Source organism: Bos mutus, chromosome 19 (assembly GCF_027580195.1).
Source record: "Bos mutus isolate GX-2022 chromosome 19, NWIPB_WYAK_1.1, whole genome shotgun sequence".
Taxonomy (NCBI): domain Eukaryota; kingdom Metazoa; phylum Chordata; class Mammalia; order Artiodactyla; family Bovidae; genus Bos; species Bos mutus.
This window is the reverse complement of record NC_091635.1, coordinates 10,778,236-10,795,390: the sequence shown is the minus strand read 5'-3', so window position 1 is coordinate 10,795,390 and position 17,155 is coordinate 10,778,236. Positions and strand designations below refer to the sequence as shown.

Here is a 17,155-nt window from a genome sequence, read left to right as displayed (position 1 = left end):
CTGTGACTATCCCACATTAAATGGCCAGAGGGGCTTTGCAGGTGAGAATAAGTTAAAGGTTTTGAGATGAAGGGCTACCATGGGTCAGAGAGTGGTGTAATGCAAGAGGCGGAAGAGAGTCTCAGTGGTGAGGATTCAGCTCACCGTCGCTGGATTTGGTGCCCCGAGCTATGATCTGGAGTAGCCCCTAGAAGCTCAGGAGGATGCGTAGGTGACAGCGCACCTCAGACCTGTATGCTCAGGAGACTGGATTCCGGAGAGGAAGCAGTGGCCCTGCTAACACCTGATGTTAGCCCGGTGAGACCAAGTCAGACTTCTGACCTACAGGACTGTGATAGAATAAATCTGTAGTTTTAAGCCACGGAAGATTGTGGTAATTTGTCAGTAGCAATGGAAAAACTATTTTATAACTCAGGGGGAACAAATCCAAGTAAAAAAATAGGCAAAATACCTGAACAGACACTTCACCAAAGAAAATTGATGAGTTACATAAGTCCAAGAAAAGGTGCTCACCATCTTCAGTCATTAGGAACACAAATCGGACCCATGAGATCCACTGTCGCTGGAATGACTGAAATTGAAGAGACTAGACCAAACCACAGCAAAGCTGGTAGGAGCACAGAGCGGGTCACCCACTTTGGAAAACAGTTCAATCATACACACACGCCCTCCATATGATCTGACCCTATCATGCTTGGTGTGTACTCAAGAGAAATGAAAACATGTCCATTCACACTGGTCCACGACTGCTGACCACATCTTTATTCCTAACAGTAAAAGGCTGAAAACACTCTTAACGCTATTAAGATCTGATAAACCATGTGGCACCTCCATACCACAGAGAACTATTTGGCAATGAAAAAGCACACATACAACACGGATGAATCTCAGAGCAGTTAGATTAATATTAGCCCCCCCCCAAATAAAAAAGCTGTATGATTCCATTTATAGAAAATTCCAAAAAATGTAAACTGATTTATAGTGACCAAAAGCAGACCAGTGGTTGTCTGGGAACGGGTGTGGGTGTAGCAGCTTTAGTCCACAGAGCCCTTGGGCAGGGTTGGGGCGGGCGCGCATCTCCCACCAGGTGATCAACACCAGGCCTGGCTGGCTGTTCTCCAGTCACCTGAGAGTGGATACTGGGGTGTGAGGCGATGGGCTGTGAGGGTGCTGCTCTGAGTACACAGTGAAGCGCGCACACTGCCCAGAAATGTCCAGGGCCCATCAAGGATGGAGTCCTCCTGCATCAAGACCTTCAGGTGCATCCTTTTATTGAAAATAACTGCACTTCAGATTGAGGGTTCCCTGAGTCCTATGAACTCTGCTGAGTTGGGGGCAGCAGCCCAGAAAGCAGTCTGCAGCAGCCCCCAGTTCTGTGCTGTCATCGGGTCCCAGCAGCAGAGCCTCCCGAGGTGGGGGGCCTTGCAATGCAGGTACCACCCTGTCCAGGCACCACCTCTGCGTCATAGGCAGGCAGTGGTGGCTGGCTGTGCACACATTGCAGTGACAGGCTACAGAGGAGCAAAGCTTCCAGTAAACATTTCCAGGACAGGGCACCGCTCAGGGCATTGATCTGACTGGCATCTGGGCAGATGACTCAGCCGAGCTGCTGGCCCAGAGCCCGGGAGACAGACTTGCAAGCAGATCTGGGTGTTCAAGGACGTCAGTGCCATGTGACTCAGGGTAAGCACTTCTGACCCAAGGCCCCTACACCGCCGACAGGGGGCAAGTGCTGGGCCACTGGGAGGTCTGTGAAGGAGCAGCACACCGTTGGGCCCCGGGTTAAGACCAGCTGATGACAAACTGCTCTCCCATGGTCAGCGAGACAGGGATGGCCAGAGTCTGGGGACAAGAAATAGGAAAACTGGGTTGGCAACTGAAGTGAGGCAGACGGGAGCCTGCAGTGTGGCTGGGCAGTGGACGTGGGGCCTGGCCCAGCCCTGGGAGTCTCGCTGTGTTCCCTCCCAGCACTCTTGGCAGTGGCCGCCTCAATCTGCTTTGGAAACGAGCTGCCCTTTAACCAGGGGCTGACAGCGTGGACACGGGCAGAGGAAAGATGTGAAGTGTAAGGGACTAAACTTCCCACTCCCTGAAGTTCAGCTTCCTTTCTGCCCCTTGTAACACTCAAGTGTCCTCTCCATGCCGGACAGGGAGTCCCATGATGCCAGCTCAGCTGGTATTTCCCACCCCCTCACCCACCCTCAGGGATAGGCCCTCTGGGCCCAATTGTGGGCTCTCTTGCCTCTGTGTCAGGGCTGAAGGTGAAGTTGGAGACAGGAACGCTGTTGCAGAGGACCTGCTGGGGGGCTGTGGCCACCCCCAGGACGGTCACATTCCTCAGCTGCAGGCTGGCCCCCTCACTGCTCACGTGCACCAGCTTGTTTACAAAGGTGTTCTGGCCGGAGCAGAGAGATAGGACAGGAGGTGTGAGCAGATGGTCTGGAGCAGCAAGCCCCACTCGGCCAGGGTCTCTGGGCAGCACACCCCCTGCAACCCCTGGGATGCTGGCACAGTGCAGGGAACTCTGGTCGAGGGACTTGGCCCATGGGCTCTTCTCCCCTTCAGTCTGGTTGACCCGGAGAGGTGGCTATCCCAGGACCCCAGGCCCAGCTACCCTCACCGAGTCAGGATAGTCACCCCAAGTTGGCCCCCAGCCTGGGCGGATGTGACTCACGTTCTTGGCCAGAAAGATGAGCTGTGTGTAGTCCCCACCATCCAGCACTCCCAGGCTCTCCCCGTCGTCCCAGAACAGCTCCCCTTGGGCCTCCCCACTGGCTGTCAGGGCCACAGCCAGGGCCATGGGCTGCTTGCGGGACTCTGTGGTCGTGAGGGCAGGGCCCTGGGAGAGGGTGGCCCACATCACTGTCCCAAGCCAGGTGGAGGCCTCCAAACCCAGGTATGAGCAATGCAAGGCTAGGACAGTGCCGTAGTGGAAGAAAGCAAGATCTGCAGGACAGTCTATGGCCAAGTAGCCTGGAGGCCCATGGAGACCACTGACCCAGGGGGACACCTCAGAGGACACAAGGCCCATGGAGGTTTGCAGACTGACTGTTTTCTGAGAAGGGCCAATGAATCTCTAGGAGGCCCTCCCCTCTGCCTGGCCTGGGAGCAAGTCAGTGCAGGGATGTGTCCTTCCCCAGTCCAAGTCAGTGCAGGGATGTGTCCTTCCCCAGTCCAGGTCATCCTCACCCCCAGAAGAAGCATCTCTCCCTGGGGGCGGACCTCCAGCTGGACAGAGGCATGTTGGGGCCCAGCAGCCCCAGGGCTGGATGAATGGGCTCAGGGGCCCGGTCCAGATACCTGCATAGGGATGATGTGCCCGGCCCGGAGGTGGACGTTGATGGTGTCCAGCGGGGCGGACAGCGTCACCCACTGCCCCTTGCTGTGGATGACAGACATGAGGGGTGCAGGAGGTGGGAGGCTGCCAAAGGCCTCCATTGGTACCTGGAGGGGATGTCATGTCACAAAGGGTCCTGAGCAGTGCCAAGACCCTGTGCTGTTGTTGGGAGGCAAGATCGGAGACAGTCCCACAGTGGGGACAGAGCAAGAGAGGCTGGAGCCAGGGCTCCGGTGGGGCTGCTCAGAGGATGGGAGAAGGGGCAGGAGTGTGGAAGCAGGAGAACTGGAGTCCTGGCTCAGCTTGGTGGCAAGTCACCTATCCAGCCTCAGTTTCCCCATCTAAAAAATGGGTCCTGCAAGGATTGTACAAGATGATGCTAGTGGAGCAGCTCCAGGTGAGGGCCTCATGTAGCAAGGACCCCTCCATACCAACAGTGCCAGAGGGAGGACCCCTCCACCATCTCCCCCATCCTCCCAGGCTTCAGGGCCCCAGGACTCACCGTCTGCAGGTCGTACCACGTGCCCTGGGGGAAGTAGCCAGTGACTTCAACCTTCTCAGCCTCGAGCACCGGGGTGATGAGCAGAGCCTCCCCCCACAGGAGCTGGCGGTCCACAGTCCAGGTGCTGGGGTCCTCGGGGAACCTTCAAACAGGAAAAACTGGCAGGGCGGTCTGGCAGCCTCTGAGGTCAGTGGGCTCAGGAGGCCCATGGGGAGGTTTGGAAGGGAGCTGAAGGGCCTGGGCTACACGTGGCAGGGCTGGTTCTGGCTAACTGAAGTCAAGGCAGGAGCCAAGAATAACCTCTCCTTGCCTGGTTATCCGGGCGTGACCTGTTTACATTTCCTACTTGCAAACTGTGCTTTTGCCCATGTGTTTTATTTGGTTCTTGATGTTAGTCTTACACTTGGTCTGAATTTCTGTACATTAGGGAGAGTGTCATTTTATTGACAAGTGAAAGTCACTCAGTCATGTCCAACTCTTTGCGACCCCATGGACTATACAGTCCATGAAATTCTCCACGCTGGAATACTGGAGTGGGTAGCCTTTCCCTTCTCCAGGGGATCTTCCCAACCCAGGGATCGAACCCTGGTCTGCTGCATTGCAGGCAGATTCAACTGAGCCACAAGGGTTTTCTGCTGTTCATTTGCCTTGACAATCTATGTTTAGAGCAGTTTGGTGTTTATTTTTCTGTTTATGTTCAAAGAAATATTATTTTTTTTTTTTCCCTCTAAGTTAAACCTCCTTCCTTTGCTTTTTGCTTTTGATGCTTAGAAAGTCCTCTCCTGCCAGAGCAGAGGGAAACATGGACTTCTGTTTTCCTGGGGCTTTTTCTACAGTTTAATTTTTGACACTTAATTCACCTGGAATTTAAGTTTGTATGAGATGAGAGGAAAATAGATTTTTGCAAATAGCTGACTAATTACCACACTACTGAAAAATCCTTTAACCCTCTGATTCGAGGAGCCATTTTACAGGATAGTAATTTCTCAGGTATATCGAGTCCTATCTGGGGGATAGCTATTGGATTTCTTTGGTGGTCTTATTATCTTAAGCCCCAAACAGATTCAATCATAGTAGACTTACAACTTGTTTTGCCATCTGGGAGGCCTGGTCTGTACTCAGTGTTCACCATGGGACGTTCTGTTATCGAGGGCTCCCAGCCCTGAAATGGAATCCAGTGGGTGGAGACTGGGGGTGCAGGGGGTACCTCAGTGGGGAGGGCCCAGATTTTGCCACGCCTCCTTCCTTTTGGTGCCTGGAACACCCAACGCAGAAGGGTGGCTGCCCTGGGGTCAGTGGGCCTGAGGCCATTGCTCCCAACCCAGGTACTCACTCCAGGAAAAGGGGCCGGGCCACTGTCTCGCCTCTGACGTGGGCCCCGTGGAACAGTGTGTAGAGATAGGGCAGTAGCACGTAGCGCAGGGTGAAGGCCTTCCTCATGGCTTGCTGCGCCGTCTCGCTGAACCTGTACGGTTCCTGCGGCTGCGGTGGAGGGAGTGGCGGAAGCACCTGGGATCTGGGGTGGCAGTGCCCAGTCCCTTCACCCCAGGAGACCTGGCAGTTCGGGGCCAGCCAGGGCTGGCACAGAAAGCAGCGTTCCCCAGGGCACAGCCTCCCCTGCCGTCCCCGCCCTACCTGGCTGTTCAGGGCATTGTGGTTCCGCATGAAGGGGTAGAAGGCCCCCAGCTGGGTCCAACGCACACACAGCTCCTCTGAGGTGTTGCCCAGGAAGCCACAGATGTCAGCCCCTACCAGGGGCACCCCCAGCAGATTGAAAAGCAGGATTTCTGGAGGGCAGAGTCAGACAGGTCTGCAGATGCCACAGCCTGACCAGTCCAGGAGCCTGACAGACATGTCTGTTGAACTGGCGAGGGAGGAGGATCTCTCCCAAAGACCCTCCCACCCAGCCCCCACCCGATGGCTAGTGCATCCTGCACTTATGATTTCAGCAGAACAACCAGCTGTATCTGCTCCTTAACACCTAGAGTGTGCAGGGCAAACTGGATTGGCCAGGGATGAATTGAATCCCCTCCCCTCCCCACAAAGGTTAAGTTCTAGTCCTAACCCCCAGTTGCTGGAAATGTGACCACATTTGGAAATAGGGTCACTGCAGACATAATCAGGTAGAGGACATCAGGGTGGGCACTGATCCACCATGACTCGTTTCCCTATCAGAAGAAGGAATCAGATACAGGAAACCCAGAGGGTCCCAAACAAGATGAACTCAAACAGACCTACACCAAGACACAATTTCAATGGCAAAAGTTAAAGAGGATTCAGGCCTGACCCCCACGTTGGCCCCAGGGTAAAATTCAGAGCCAGTCAGCACCCGTGGGCAGAGCCAGCAGCGGCTTTGTGAAGGAAGAATGGACTCAGCTTGGCAGGACGTCATATACAGGACGTCACATACGCATCACACGCGGAAGCAAGCCTGTAACTAGGAAAGCACTTCCAGGCTGGAGGGTTTGGCAGAGGCTCTCTTCAGCTGTGACTTCAGGGGGTCACCTCTACCCTCTCCCCAGGGCTCCTGAGCCATCCCTGGGCCTAATACGTCTGCAGCATCAGAGCTCTTGGAACAAGAATCAAAATTCTCTTTGCAAGGTGGAGCCAGGCACTGAGACAACAGGGGTGGGGGCGCCCTTTGGACTGAGCTCAGATGCAGTTTTCACACAACTCAGAATGTGGTCATCAGAAGGGATGTTCTAACAAAGCATGAATCCAAGATGGGATGCTGTAAAGAGGGGCACCACAGGTGAGCCCACTCGCACAGGTACCTGACTTGGAAGGGTGAGCCCTCTCACAGGACTTGGCGGCAGGCCCCACCCCATCGCAGCAGCATCTCTCTGAGGACCTGGCTCTGGACAAACTCCCCTGGAGGGGGCCCACCCTCTCCTCCTTGCCCCACCTCCTGACAGGTGTGCGCACCTGGCACGGAGTAGGAAAGCTGCTCCCAGTTGCTCCACACATCCCCTGTCCAGTGGCCGGAGTATCGGCCGTGGCCAGCAAAGGTTGAGCGAGAGATCACGAAGGGACGCATCCCTCGAGCCTTCACCAGGGCCCTGGGTGGAGAGAGCTGTGCTGAGCGGGGTCACTGGGAACCCCATCACTGCTGGCAAGAGTGCAGGGCAGTGCAGCAGGGAGGGCAGGCTGGGATCAAGGAGCCGGATAGCTGAGGCCTCCGCCCGTGTCTGCCAGGCAGTCAGCCCTGCCACCCAACTACCCTCAAAATGCATGTGTCCCAGGCTGGACAAACATCCCTTGAAGCTCAAGGAAGCCAGAGGTCCTGACCAGCCCTGGCTCCCTGTCTTGTCACCATGCCCTTCCTCTGAGGCACCAGGCATGGAGCTGGAGGGCAAGAGGGGTTAGAATGGGGTTGGCAGGGGCCCTGGGGGGAAGCTGGGCTTCCTTCTCTCCTTCCCCAACCCTGGCCCCTCACCTGTGGGAGGCTAAGGCTTCAGTCAGGCCATACAGGTTGTGCAGGTCATAATGCGTGGACAGGAACTGGTGGCTGGAGGCACAGATGGTGGCTGCCTGGAGGGTCCCGCCAACCACCCCTGGAGAAGAGGGGGCTGTTTCCTTGGAGCCTCTGCCCAGCAGGCTGGTGCCCCCCACATCCTGGAGCCCCTTGGAACCTGGGTACAGTCTCCACTTCTCCAAGGACAGGACAAGGTGGTGCCACAGCCTGACCTCTGCAGACCTAGAGTTCACCTCTGCCTGTTCCTGAACCAGCTGCGCCTGGAGCACCCCCTCTGAAGGGTCTCGCCTCAGCAGCACATGCCCGGTCAGCATCACATGGCTGGGGTCTCCCCACACGAACCTCACTCCTGAGGCTTCCCTCCCATGTCCCAGGCTCCTGCTATCCATCAGCTTCTCAGAAACCAGGGCTTCAAGCCTCCCAAACCAGAGAAGGGAAATCCCTTGATTTGAGCTATTAAATCCCCAGCTGACTAGTGCTGGGGAGGCAGGCAGGGATCGGGGGACAGCTCACCTGGCAGGTAGGGCGGGTTCTCCAGGCTGTTGTCCGGGCAGCCATCCACTGAGCCCCTCACGAAATTGGATGGCTCGTTCATATCCTGCGAGAAAGGACCAGGGGGTGGACATCCTACGTGGTGCAGGGTGTGGGGCTGGTCCCCAAGGCCACAGGACACCCAGGGGCAGGGCCACACTCACGATCCACATGCCATCGAAGGGCACTTGGGCATGGAACTCGGTCACCATGTCCTGCCACCAGTCAAGAGCTTCGGGGTTGGTGAAGTCGGGGAAGGCGGTAAGTCCGGGCCACACCTGGACAAGAGGTCAGAGGGCAGACGAGGCCACTGGAGCCTGCACAGAGGCCCTGGGCAAACCAGCTGCGGGAAGGGCTGCAGCCTCACTCATCTCCCCTGGGTGTGGGTGAACTGCAAGGGGGAGGAGCATGGGGAAAGGCCCCGGAAGCCACACTCCTGGGGGCCTTCCTCCTGGTCCTGGGCTTGCCCTCGGGAAGAAGCAGGGACTCTTCTGGATGCACCCCTGCACCCCCCACCACTCCGCCCCAGGAAGCCCCTGGGGACCCAGAGCACGTAGAGGACTCTGAGGTCTCTCTGAGGAGCTTTGGAGCTTGTGTCTGAACTGCCTGCAAACAAGGGCCCCTGACACAAGGATTCTAGGTGCCCTGCCTTGTCAGAAGCCACTATAACCCCCAGCTGTGAACCCCGCCTTCAGTACCACTGGCTGGAGACCACTCTTTCTCCCCCTTGCCCCCCAGGCCCCACTGTACCTGCCCAATCAGTGGCTGCCCAGTCTCATTGGTGATGAAGACCCCCCGCCTCAGACCCTCGTCGTAGGGTCGGTAGGTCCCAGCAGGGCCTGAGCTGCTGATGGCAGGATCCTGGAGAGAGAAACCAGTCAGGATGAGAAGGAAATGCCTGAAACCTTGGCCCCATCGCTGGGAAAATGCTGTCCCTAAATGTTAGCAAGGCAGAAATGGATGCGGCTTCACGCAAGTCAACACGCTGTGCGTGGAGGTGCACACGTGACCCGCCCCGGCTGGCCAAACAGGGAGCGCCTGGATGCAAGTTACTTTTGCTTGAAGGGCCCAGAATTTCACAAATGCTCTACAGTGACCATTTATTTCATTTAGAAATAAAAATAAATGGTCTGGGAGTTTGAACCCCTTGAAAGATTGAAATCATGGCAGGTCCAGAAGCTGATGCCCAGTTCCATTTCACTGGTATCAAAAAATATTTCAACTCTTACACTCTCACAGGGAGAATGAATTGTGTGCTGGCCACATACGGAAGTATTGCTTTGATAGTCTTATACTTCAAGTTAAGGTCTAAAAAAACTCCAGCAGTGAAAGCAACATAAACAGATTCTGAACTGTACATTATCTGTTAAGTTCCCATGCCTGAAGAAGCTAATGTCAACTCATCATGTGATACTCAATTTGTACAATAAATTATGAACCTGGAAAAAAAAAAAAAAAAGGTCTGCACCTGCCCTCCTTACTCTGAGTGAGTGGCCTGGACACTGTTCCCTTCAGAGGGGCCTTGAGGATGGAAATGACCATCAGTCCAATTCCAAATGGATTTCCTCTTCTGAAGGGCATCCACAATGGCGACCACTTGGTTGTCTCCCCATCCCCACCTCCTCCTCTGGGCACCACCCCCTCACAAGCTATACCAGCCCGAACCGCACCCCTCTGGCTGTGGGGACTGGCCTAGGGAAGTGCATCTTCGTGCTGAACCACTCAGAGCCTGCCTTGCTCCCCACAAGGCAGAGCTGACCACTGGAAAGAAAAGCAGGGGTCTCATGGAGCGTTGCAGCTGCTCCGGCATACAGCTCCACCTGGCCTGCCCACAGCTGAGCGGTGTCAGCCGAGGAATGCCCTCACCACTTGCTTTCAGAGGTTCAAGCAACTTACAGCTGCAAGGATCCTAAGCAAAGACATTTCCAGGGACATCACTGGGTGGCAAAGGCCAAGCCTATAAATCTGACATTCCCTCAATACCAAAGACCCTCAGAAACGTCCTCCATGCCCACGGCAGGTCAACGATACCACTGAGTTGGCGCCACCGGACACTCAGACCCTTGGCTTCCAAAAGAGCCCGCTCCGCGTGGCACAGGACACAAGGGGCACTCACCACAATCATGATGTACCGCCGACCGCCCCGGTGGAGCTCCTGCACCATGGCCGGGAAGTCCCCGAAGTGGTCCTTGTTGAAAGTGAAGTCCCGTCTGGCATCCATGTAGTCGAGGTCATTCCACTGGACGTCCTGCGGCCACGGCACAGGGCGGTCGGGGCCCAGGCTCTCCACCCCCGCCCCCCAACGGGCCCCAGGCCCCTCCCCAGCACTCACCAGGGGGAAGTAGGCCCTGGTCATGTTCTCCACGACCTGGCGGGTGATGGCAGAGGTGGAGTAGCCCCAGCGGCACAGGTGGAAGCCCAGGCCCCAATACGGCGGCATGAACGGGTAGCCTGGGGGCCAAGGTGACCGTGAGTGGGCAGGAGGGGCTGGGGAGGGAGCAGCCGGGGCTGGGGCGAGGCCTACCCACGACGTCCAGGTACTGCTGCACCACGCTCTTGGGCTCCGGGCCCAGGAAGATGTACACGTCCAGGATCCCGCCTGTCGACCTCCAGCTGAGGGCTGGGCTGGGCTGCAGGACCACATCTGGAGGAAGCAGCCTTGGGGCTCAGGGACAAATACTCACCCCCCTTCCCCAGGGCCTTCAGCGCTGCACCAATGGGCCAAACACCTGCTGGACAGGTCCTCCCGCAGGGAGCCGGGGGACCCAGGACAGTCACTCTGAGCCCAGCTCACTGAGAGACTTGGAGCAGGACAGGAAGGTCCTGAGCAGCCTGAGGCCCCCCTTTTTGGCCTTAGTCCCCCTCCTCACATCAGAGGTCTCACCTTAGGGGCACCGAAGGATAGAGCTGGCAGAGGCCATGGCCCACTGCTCATTTCTCGGAGAATGTACAAGGCCCAATCCTCTGCCCTCTCCTCTGAGACTGCAGCCTGTCAGGCAGGTACAGAGAGCCCCAGCGCCCTCAAGGTAGGAGGGGGTGTAGCTGCACCAGGGAAACCCTGGCTGGGGGCTTAGAAGCAGAACTGGCCAGAAGATGTGGAGGGCCCCAGTGCCCCGTGCTTACCCATGGCATTGCTGTTCAGCAGGAAGACCCCGTGAGCCAACCCGCCATCCTCCAGGACCAGGTAGAAAGGGTGAGATCCATACAGGTTCACGTTGGGCTGGGACATGGCAGACACCCCACTTTACGTCCTGGCCCATGAGGCCCCTCTGATCCCAGACCCCCTTCTGCCACCCTTTTACCTCAGGGGCGATGTCCCGGTTCCAGAGGGTGATCTTGGTCCAGTTGGTGCTGAGCATCAGGGACCCAAGGTGTTCAGCAAGGCCTGTGATGTGCTGGGATGGCAGGGAGGTGGACAGCTGCAGAAACTGGTCCGCAAAGAACAGGGGGGCCACCGTGGTGTTCAGCCTGCCAGAAGAGTCCAGGTGCCCTCACATGAGAAGCTGACAGCTCCGTGAGCCCTGACCACAAGCGGCTGCTGCCCAAAACCCTTCCAGTCCTGGGAGTTGTGGCTCTGAGTACCACCTCCCCAGGAGGGCCAAACTTCCCAGACTTCATGGAGCTGCCCAGCCAGAGGCAGTTAGGGCACTCCGAGGTTCCACAGGGTCAAGAGAAAGGATGAGACAAGTTAATAACCGCAGTGTCTGGTAAAATGATATGTGCTGTGTGCTGTCCTCAGTCACTCAGTTGTGTCTGACTCTGTGACCCCGTGGACTGTAGCCCGCCAGGCTCCTCTGTCCATGGGGATTTTCCAGGCAAGGATACTGGAGTGGGTTGCCATGTCCTCCTCCAGGGGATTTTCCCGACCCAGGGATCAAACCCAGGTTTCCCACATTGCAGGCAGATTCTTTACTGGCTGAGCTACTAGGGAAGCCCATATTGATATGTACTATGTGCTAAACAAATAAATAATAAAGCAGAGTAGGGGGTATTGCCTGGAGTGGGGCTGCTCCTTTAGACTGGACAGGGTTTCTCAGCCGAGGCACTGCTGACGTTTGGGCCAATCCCTCTGTGTTCTGGGCCGTCCTGGTGCCGTGGGGAACTGGATGGAATCCCTGCTTCCCCGCCTTGGTGGTGACAATGTCTCCAGCTGTTGCCAAGTGTCCCCCGGGGAAAATCACTCCCAATGGGCCTCCCTGGGGTGGACAGTGTGAGTGGGGGGCCTTTGAGAAGGGGCCTTTGAAGGCTTGGGTGCAGGGAACAGTGAGCACCAGGGCTCCCGGGGGCCACGAACAGCAAGGAGGCCAGAGCAGGAGGGTGGACCACAACAGGGTCAGGGACAATGCTCTCCAGCTCCCCGACCCTCCCACCCAGATTGGGGTGGGGGGCACAGAGGCTAGGCACTCACAGCACCCGTCCGTCCAGCTTCCGCCGCACGACCACCCCAAAGGGCTCCTCCAAGAACTCCACGCTGTAGAGTGTGAACGGCGCCTGGCTATAGACACGCGGGGTCTCCAAGGGCACTTCATAGCGTCTGTTGGCAGGATCTTTGATCTAGAGGACAAGAATAGTGTCATGAGGCCCTTGGTGGCTGGCCGCCCCTAACAGCTGTCTACTCCATCCTTCACCCTCCAGAGGAGGGAGGAGTCAGTTCAAGTCCCAGGGCGGCTGCACAGAGCCTGGAGGTGTGGACAGACTAGTCCACATCCCTGAACCTCAGTTTCCTATAGAGCCAGGAGAGCACCTCCTGTGGGCTGCCAGGTAAAATACAGAACACCAGGAAATCTGGGTTTCTGACACACAATTGTTTTTAGTATTAATATGTCCCAGATATTCTATGGGACTTACTTATGCTATAAAAAAAAAAAAAAAAAGACTAATTCCTTAGTTATCTGAAATTCAAAATTGTATTTTTATTTCCCGAATCTGGCAACGGTTTTTGGCCTGGCATTCCTAGTCACAGGGTGAATGAGAAAACCTTATTAGATCACCCAACCATTGTCTGGGTACACAGTCATCGCTCAATAATTCACGGCTGTTGTTAATTACTTTGTTAAAATAACTGGGTATTACTGAACTGCGTGCTGCAGGCTCTCTCACCTTTGTGTCTGGACATTCATTCAGTTGACAAGTTTTTACCAAGCGCCTGCTATATGCCAGACACTGTCCCAGCGGCTGGGAATAAATCGAACAAGAGGCCCTGCCCTCAGTGGCTGGGATCCCACCTCCCACTGCCTGGAATGTCCCCCTTCCTGCCTCCTGCTTTAGGTCCCAGCTGGGACGTCACTTCCTGGGGGGGAACCTAACCTGTCACCACCTCACTTTAAGCCCTCCCCTCTAGAACACTCCTAGAGCCTCCCAGTCACTGTCTTAGTGACCCACTATCCCCTGAATGTAGATGCCAGGTCTGCTCACACCCAGACTCTGGGTGAGGGTACAGTACACATCTATGCATAAATAAACACCCCATAGAGTCCGTCTTCAGGCTTCCCTGGTGGCTCAGATGGTAAAGAATCCACCTGCAATGCAGGAAACCTGGCTTCAGTCCCTGGGTTGGAAGATCCCCTGGAGGAGTGCATGGCAACCCACTCAAGTATTCTTGCCTGGAGAATCCCCATGGACAGACGAGCCTGGCGGGCTACAGTCCATAGGGTCTCAAAGAGTTGGATGTGACTGAGCCACTAAGCACAGCAGAATCCATCTTCATCCACTGTCCACACACTCTCTCTGCCCCTGCCCAGCCCCTGGCCCCCATCCTGCCCACCGTGAAGTGGAGTCGGCTCTCGGTCTCCATCAACATGTCCAGCCTCAAGGTCATGATGTCCTTGGGGAAGAAGGTCGGGACGGCACGGGTCAGGGTGGCTGTGTACCCTGTCTCAGTGGTGGTCAGGTTCTCCAGCCTGTAACTGGGGTAGCTGGGAGGGAAGAAGCACCAGGGCTGCCCCATCTGGGCATCCGGAGGCCACTCTGCAGGCATGTAGCAGCAGCCACGGGCCTCACACTGCTGCGGGGTGATGCCCTTGTCTGGGGCGCAGTCGAAGCGGCTGTTGGGGGGCAGGTCGCACTGTGTAGGTGCTGCCCTGGGGCTGCCACGGCATTCTGGGCTGCTGGCTCCTGGCTGGCAAGCTTGGTGAATCTCGTCTTGGGAGAAGCCTCGTAGTTCTCGGGGGACCACCTCCAAGTCATGAAGCAGGATGTGCCCCAGGAGCGCCAAGGAGAGGAGGGTGCAGACCCCCAGCAGGGGGCGGGAACATGGTGGCCACCTCATCATGGGTGGACAGTGGATCTAGGAAGTAGGCAGACAGAACAACCAGGCTCAACAGGACAACAGGAGGGAATGCCCAGGACCTCAGGGGACTCTCAAAGCAGCTTCCAGACTTGAACTTGGGGCTGGCCCAACAGCGCCCAGGGCAGAAGTGAGTGAGGGCAGACCTGGGGCAGGGAGGAAAAAGGGAAAGGAGAGAAAAGTCCCAAACAGGGAGTTGCAGAATTCTGCGCATTGTGAAGTCTTCTAATATGTCACAAATTAATGCATCTAGAATGTCTGTCCAAATGACTTAATGATTAACAAAGACGAAATAACAAAATGACTTAACAAAGACCCACGTGACAGATCAAGCGGAACAAGTTCCCACAGTAGATGGAGTAAGTCCCACTCTTGTATGAGGATTGTGGCTGAGGTGATTAGGTCTTGGCCAATGGGGCGGAAGTGCGCCCTCTCTCTGTCCCTCTCTGCTGACCTGGATGTGGATACAGTCTCTGAGGGGTCTTGGGCACCACAACCCAGGGCAACACTCAGGGACGGCCAAGCACAGGAGAGAGGCCTGGCCCCCAGGACTTGGCAAGAGGAGCCCCTGCTGTCAGGTGTGCGAGAAACCTGCCCATGTGGGGTCTGGTTGTGGGTCTCTGCCATAGCCACTGCACTGGAGCCTCGCTCTGGTGACTCTGGTGCTAAGACTGTTATCACCTGCATCTTGCTTATCTTTATGTAAGGAACATTGTTTGTCCAGCTCCTCTGAGGATCAGTAGCCATGGATATGGGACTAAATATGCAAGGATTTTACTCAGAGAATCCTTTTTATCTGCTTGAGACAAAATGGGGAGGTTGGCAGAGAGGCTGCCACATGTACCACCCACATGTACCCACCCTTTTGACCCCACAGGAGAGTGGTGGCTCCCAGAGCCCCAGACTGTTATGCAGGTTAAAGAAGGTTGGGCAAGGCCATGGTGCTGGGAGTCCTCAAGCCAAAGCTGGTCCTTAGAGGGGTCCAGGTCTCCCAGAAGAAGCCTGCCCTAGTGTTAAGGGCCAGGAGGTGGCCCCTTGCAGAAGATAGCAGTGATGATTTCAGGGCACAGGAGCTGAACCTCTGTCAGCAAAGCTCCTTGTGGCAGGAGGTCTGTAAGCTGCTTTCTCACGGCCTCTGGAAACATGCAGATACTGGTGGGGGTGGGAAGAAGTCACCCACCGTAGAAGTGCACCTGCGTCATTGAGAGTCTGAGCCTGTCCCAAACACAGACCAGTCAGTCACCTGGAACATTCTGGCCACCATACTTCACCAGTATGTTAGGTGTAAGAGCAAACACTTTCGACACCAAAAGTGTGGGGCTTTGTCACACTCAAGTCAATTCAATTCTGACAAGAACTACTGGATTAGCAAAGACCCTACAGGTTGAGGGCTCAGTCCCATGAACTTCCCCCACCTCAGACGCTAACTGCAAGTTCCAGACTGTCACTTCTGACCACGTGGCTATCAATTTCCAGGGTTCACACAACACCCCTCACCTCAGGTTCCATACCTGGCTAGAACAACTCAGAACAACTCACAGAACTCAGGAAAGTACTTGTTTATTATAAAAGATACAACCTAGGAATACCCAGAGGGCGGTATGGAGAAGGGGTGCTCAGCTTCTATGCCCTCTCTGGGCTGGCCACCCTCTGAGCAACAAAATGTGTTCACCAGCTTGGAAGTTCTCTAAACCCCAACTAGTTTAGGGTTTTATTATGTAGGCACGAAACGATGAGATCACTGACCACTGGTAATTAACTTAATCACCAGCCTCCTGAGGCCAGGTGAAAGTTCCCACCCTGGAATCCTGCCTTGGTCCTTCTGGGGACTAGCTCCCATTCTGAAGCTGTTTACAAGCCCCCAGTCATCTCATTAGCATGAAACAGACATTCTTATCACCACCAAGATTCTAGGGTTTTTAGGAGTTGTGTGTCAGGAACTGGAGACAAAGACGGGATAAATATAAATTTTTTATACCACACAGTGTACCAGCTCCACTTGACTCTGCCAGACACATCTGTGATGGTGATTATTCAGAAACTTGGGGAATTCAGAGTGGAAGGTCTTGGCCCTTCCCACCCAGGCTTCAGAAGTTGAAGAGGTGGCCAGTGGCACAGTCAGGGCAGCACCCCATCCCTTCCCTGTTTCCATTTTACAGACAGGGAAGACAGCCTAGAAGAGGGAAGAGATCCTACAATGGGGAAGGGCCACACTCATGGTGCTCGACAATTTAGAGAGAAAAATGGGGAAGGACTGACGGTCAGTAGGTTAAGTGGCGCCCCGGAGGGACTGTCGCCTCGTTTTCTGGGCTATGACTTTGAACCATTGCTCCCCAGGCCACAGTGGTGGTACGGACAAGCTTGGTTCAGAGCCCAGCTCCACCACCGGCAGAGGCAGCTGAAGGATTTTAAACCTCCCGTGCCTCAGCTTCCTCCCTGTGAACGTGGGCAAGGACAGCCTTCCTCGCCCAGCTCGGGGGCAGTGAGTGGGTACCGTGGAGCTTCCGGGGTCCCCATGTTACCGAGATCACTGTCGTCACTGCTGACCGCTGGCGCGCGGCCCTGGCACGATGACCTCAACTTCTCCAAAAGGAAAGCACTGACAACCAACCCTTCTATCGATCGACCCCTCCCTTCTCGGGCTTGAAGACTTGCTGGATCCGCCAAGCCACCAGTCTGTGGGGTTGCCGCGGACCGCCCCGGCCCCGCCACTCGCTGAGACCACCCGCAGCCCCAATCCAGCTGTCGGGCCGGCTCACCTCCGCGCACGCGCGCCAGCCGCAGCGGCCACCTCGGGATCCACCGCCCGCGGCGCAGTGGCGGCGAGTCACGTGACAGTTCCTTGCGCAGGCGCCCTTGATGAGTGCTCATCCCCGGTCGTGCGCCCTCTGGTCGTGGGGCGTGCAGGGGCATCCTCGCCCTGTTGGCCTCGGCGCCCCTGGAAAGTGGGAGGGGCCCAGTGGCCATGCACACTGCAGGAGAGAGGGCTCTGGGGAGAGGTCTGGCCTCACCTTTTGCGATCCG

General features: G+C 56.1%; 2 protein-coding genes across 4 annotated transcripts; one reads left to right on the top strand and one right to left on the bottom strand.

The window, feature by feature from the left end:
- Positions 1-741: 741 nt before the first annotated feature.
- Positions 742-17,013, bottom strand: GAA (alpha glucosidase). Of its 3 annotated transcripts, none has more exons than XM_005889519.3 (20): positions 16,891-17,013; positions 13,610-14,131; positions 12,254-12,399; positions 11,148-11,313; positions 10,969-11,065; positions 10,370-10,489; positions 10,178-10,296; positions 9,962-10,093; positions 8,596-8,706; positions 8,010-8,123; positions 7,828-7,912; positions 7,276-7,393; positions 6,765-6,898; positions 5,475-5,626; positions 5,173-5,321; positions 3,840-3,981; positions 3,301-3,444; positions 2,675-2,839; positions 2,243-2,395; positions 742-1,842 (listed from the first exon to the last, which is right to left on the bottom strand). In XM_005889519.3, the coding sequence occupies exons 2-20, from the start codon at positions 14,114-14,116 to the stop codon at positions 1,783-1,785; spliced, it is 2,814 nt and encodes a 937-aa protein (XP_005889581.2). In that variant the 5' UTR covers positions 14,117-14,131; positions 16,891-17,013; the 3' UTR covers positions 742-1,782. The 3 variants fall into 3 exon arrangements, with proteins under 3 accessions (XP_005889581.2, XP_070245328.1, XP_070245326.1); XM_070389227.1 differs by lacking the exon at positions 16,891-17,013 and adding an exon at positions 16,654-16,863; XM_070389225.1 differs by lacking the exon at positions 16,891-17,013 and adding an exon at positions 16,110-16,555.
- LOC102273004 (ATP synthase membrane subunit K, mitochondrial) lies at positions 8,955-9,298 on the top strand. Its single transcript, XM_005889518.2, has one exon. It carries the CDS (start codon positions 9,009-9,011, stop codon positions 9,183-9,185), a length of 177 nt encoding a protein of 58 aa, XP_005889580.1. The 5' UTR covers positions 8,955-9,008; the 3' UTR covers positions 9,186-9,298.
- Positions 17,014-17,155: the final 142 nt, after the last annotated feature.

Coding starts and splice junctions, on each gene's coding strand:
- GAA (XM_070389225.1), bottom strand. CDS start 16,283: ATGGAAACAGGGAAGGGATGGGGTGCTGCCCTGACTGTGCCACTGGCC. Junction 10,094..10,177: donor CCAGGGCCTACTTCCCCCTG/GTGAGTGCTGGG, acceptor CCGTGGCCGCAG/GACGTCCAGTGGAATGACCT. Junction 6,899..7,275: donor GAAGCCTTAGCCTCCCACAG/GTGAGGGGCCAG, acceptor CTCTCCACCCAG/GGCCCTGGTGAAGGCTCGAG.
- LOC102273004 (XM_005889518.2), top strand. CDS start 9,009: ATGGCAGGTCCAGAAGCTGATGCCCAGTTCCATTTCACTGGTATCAAA.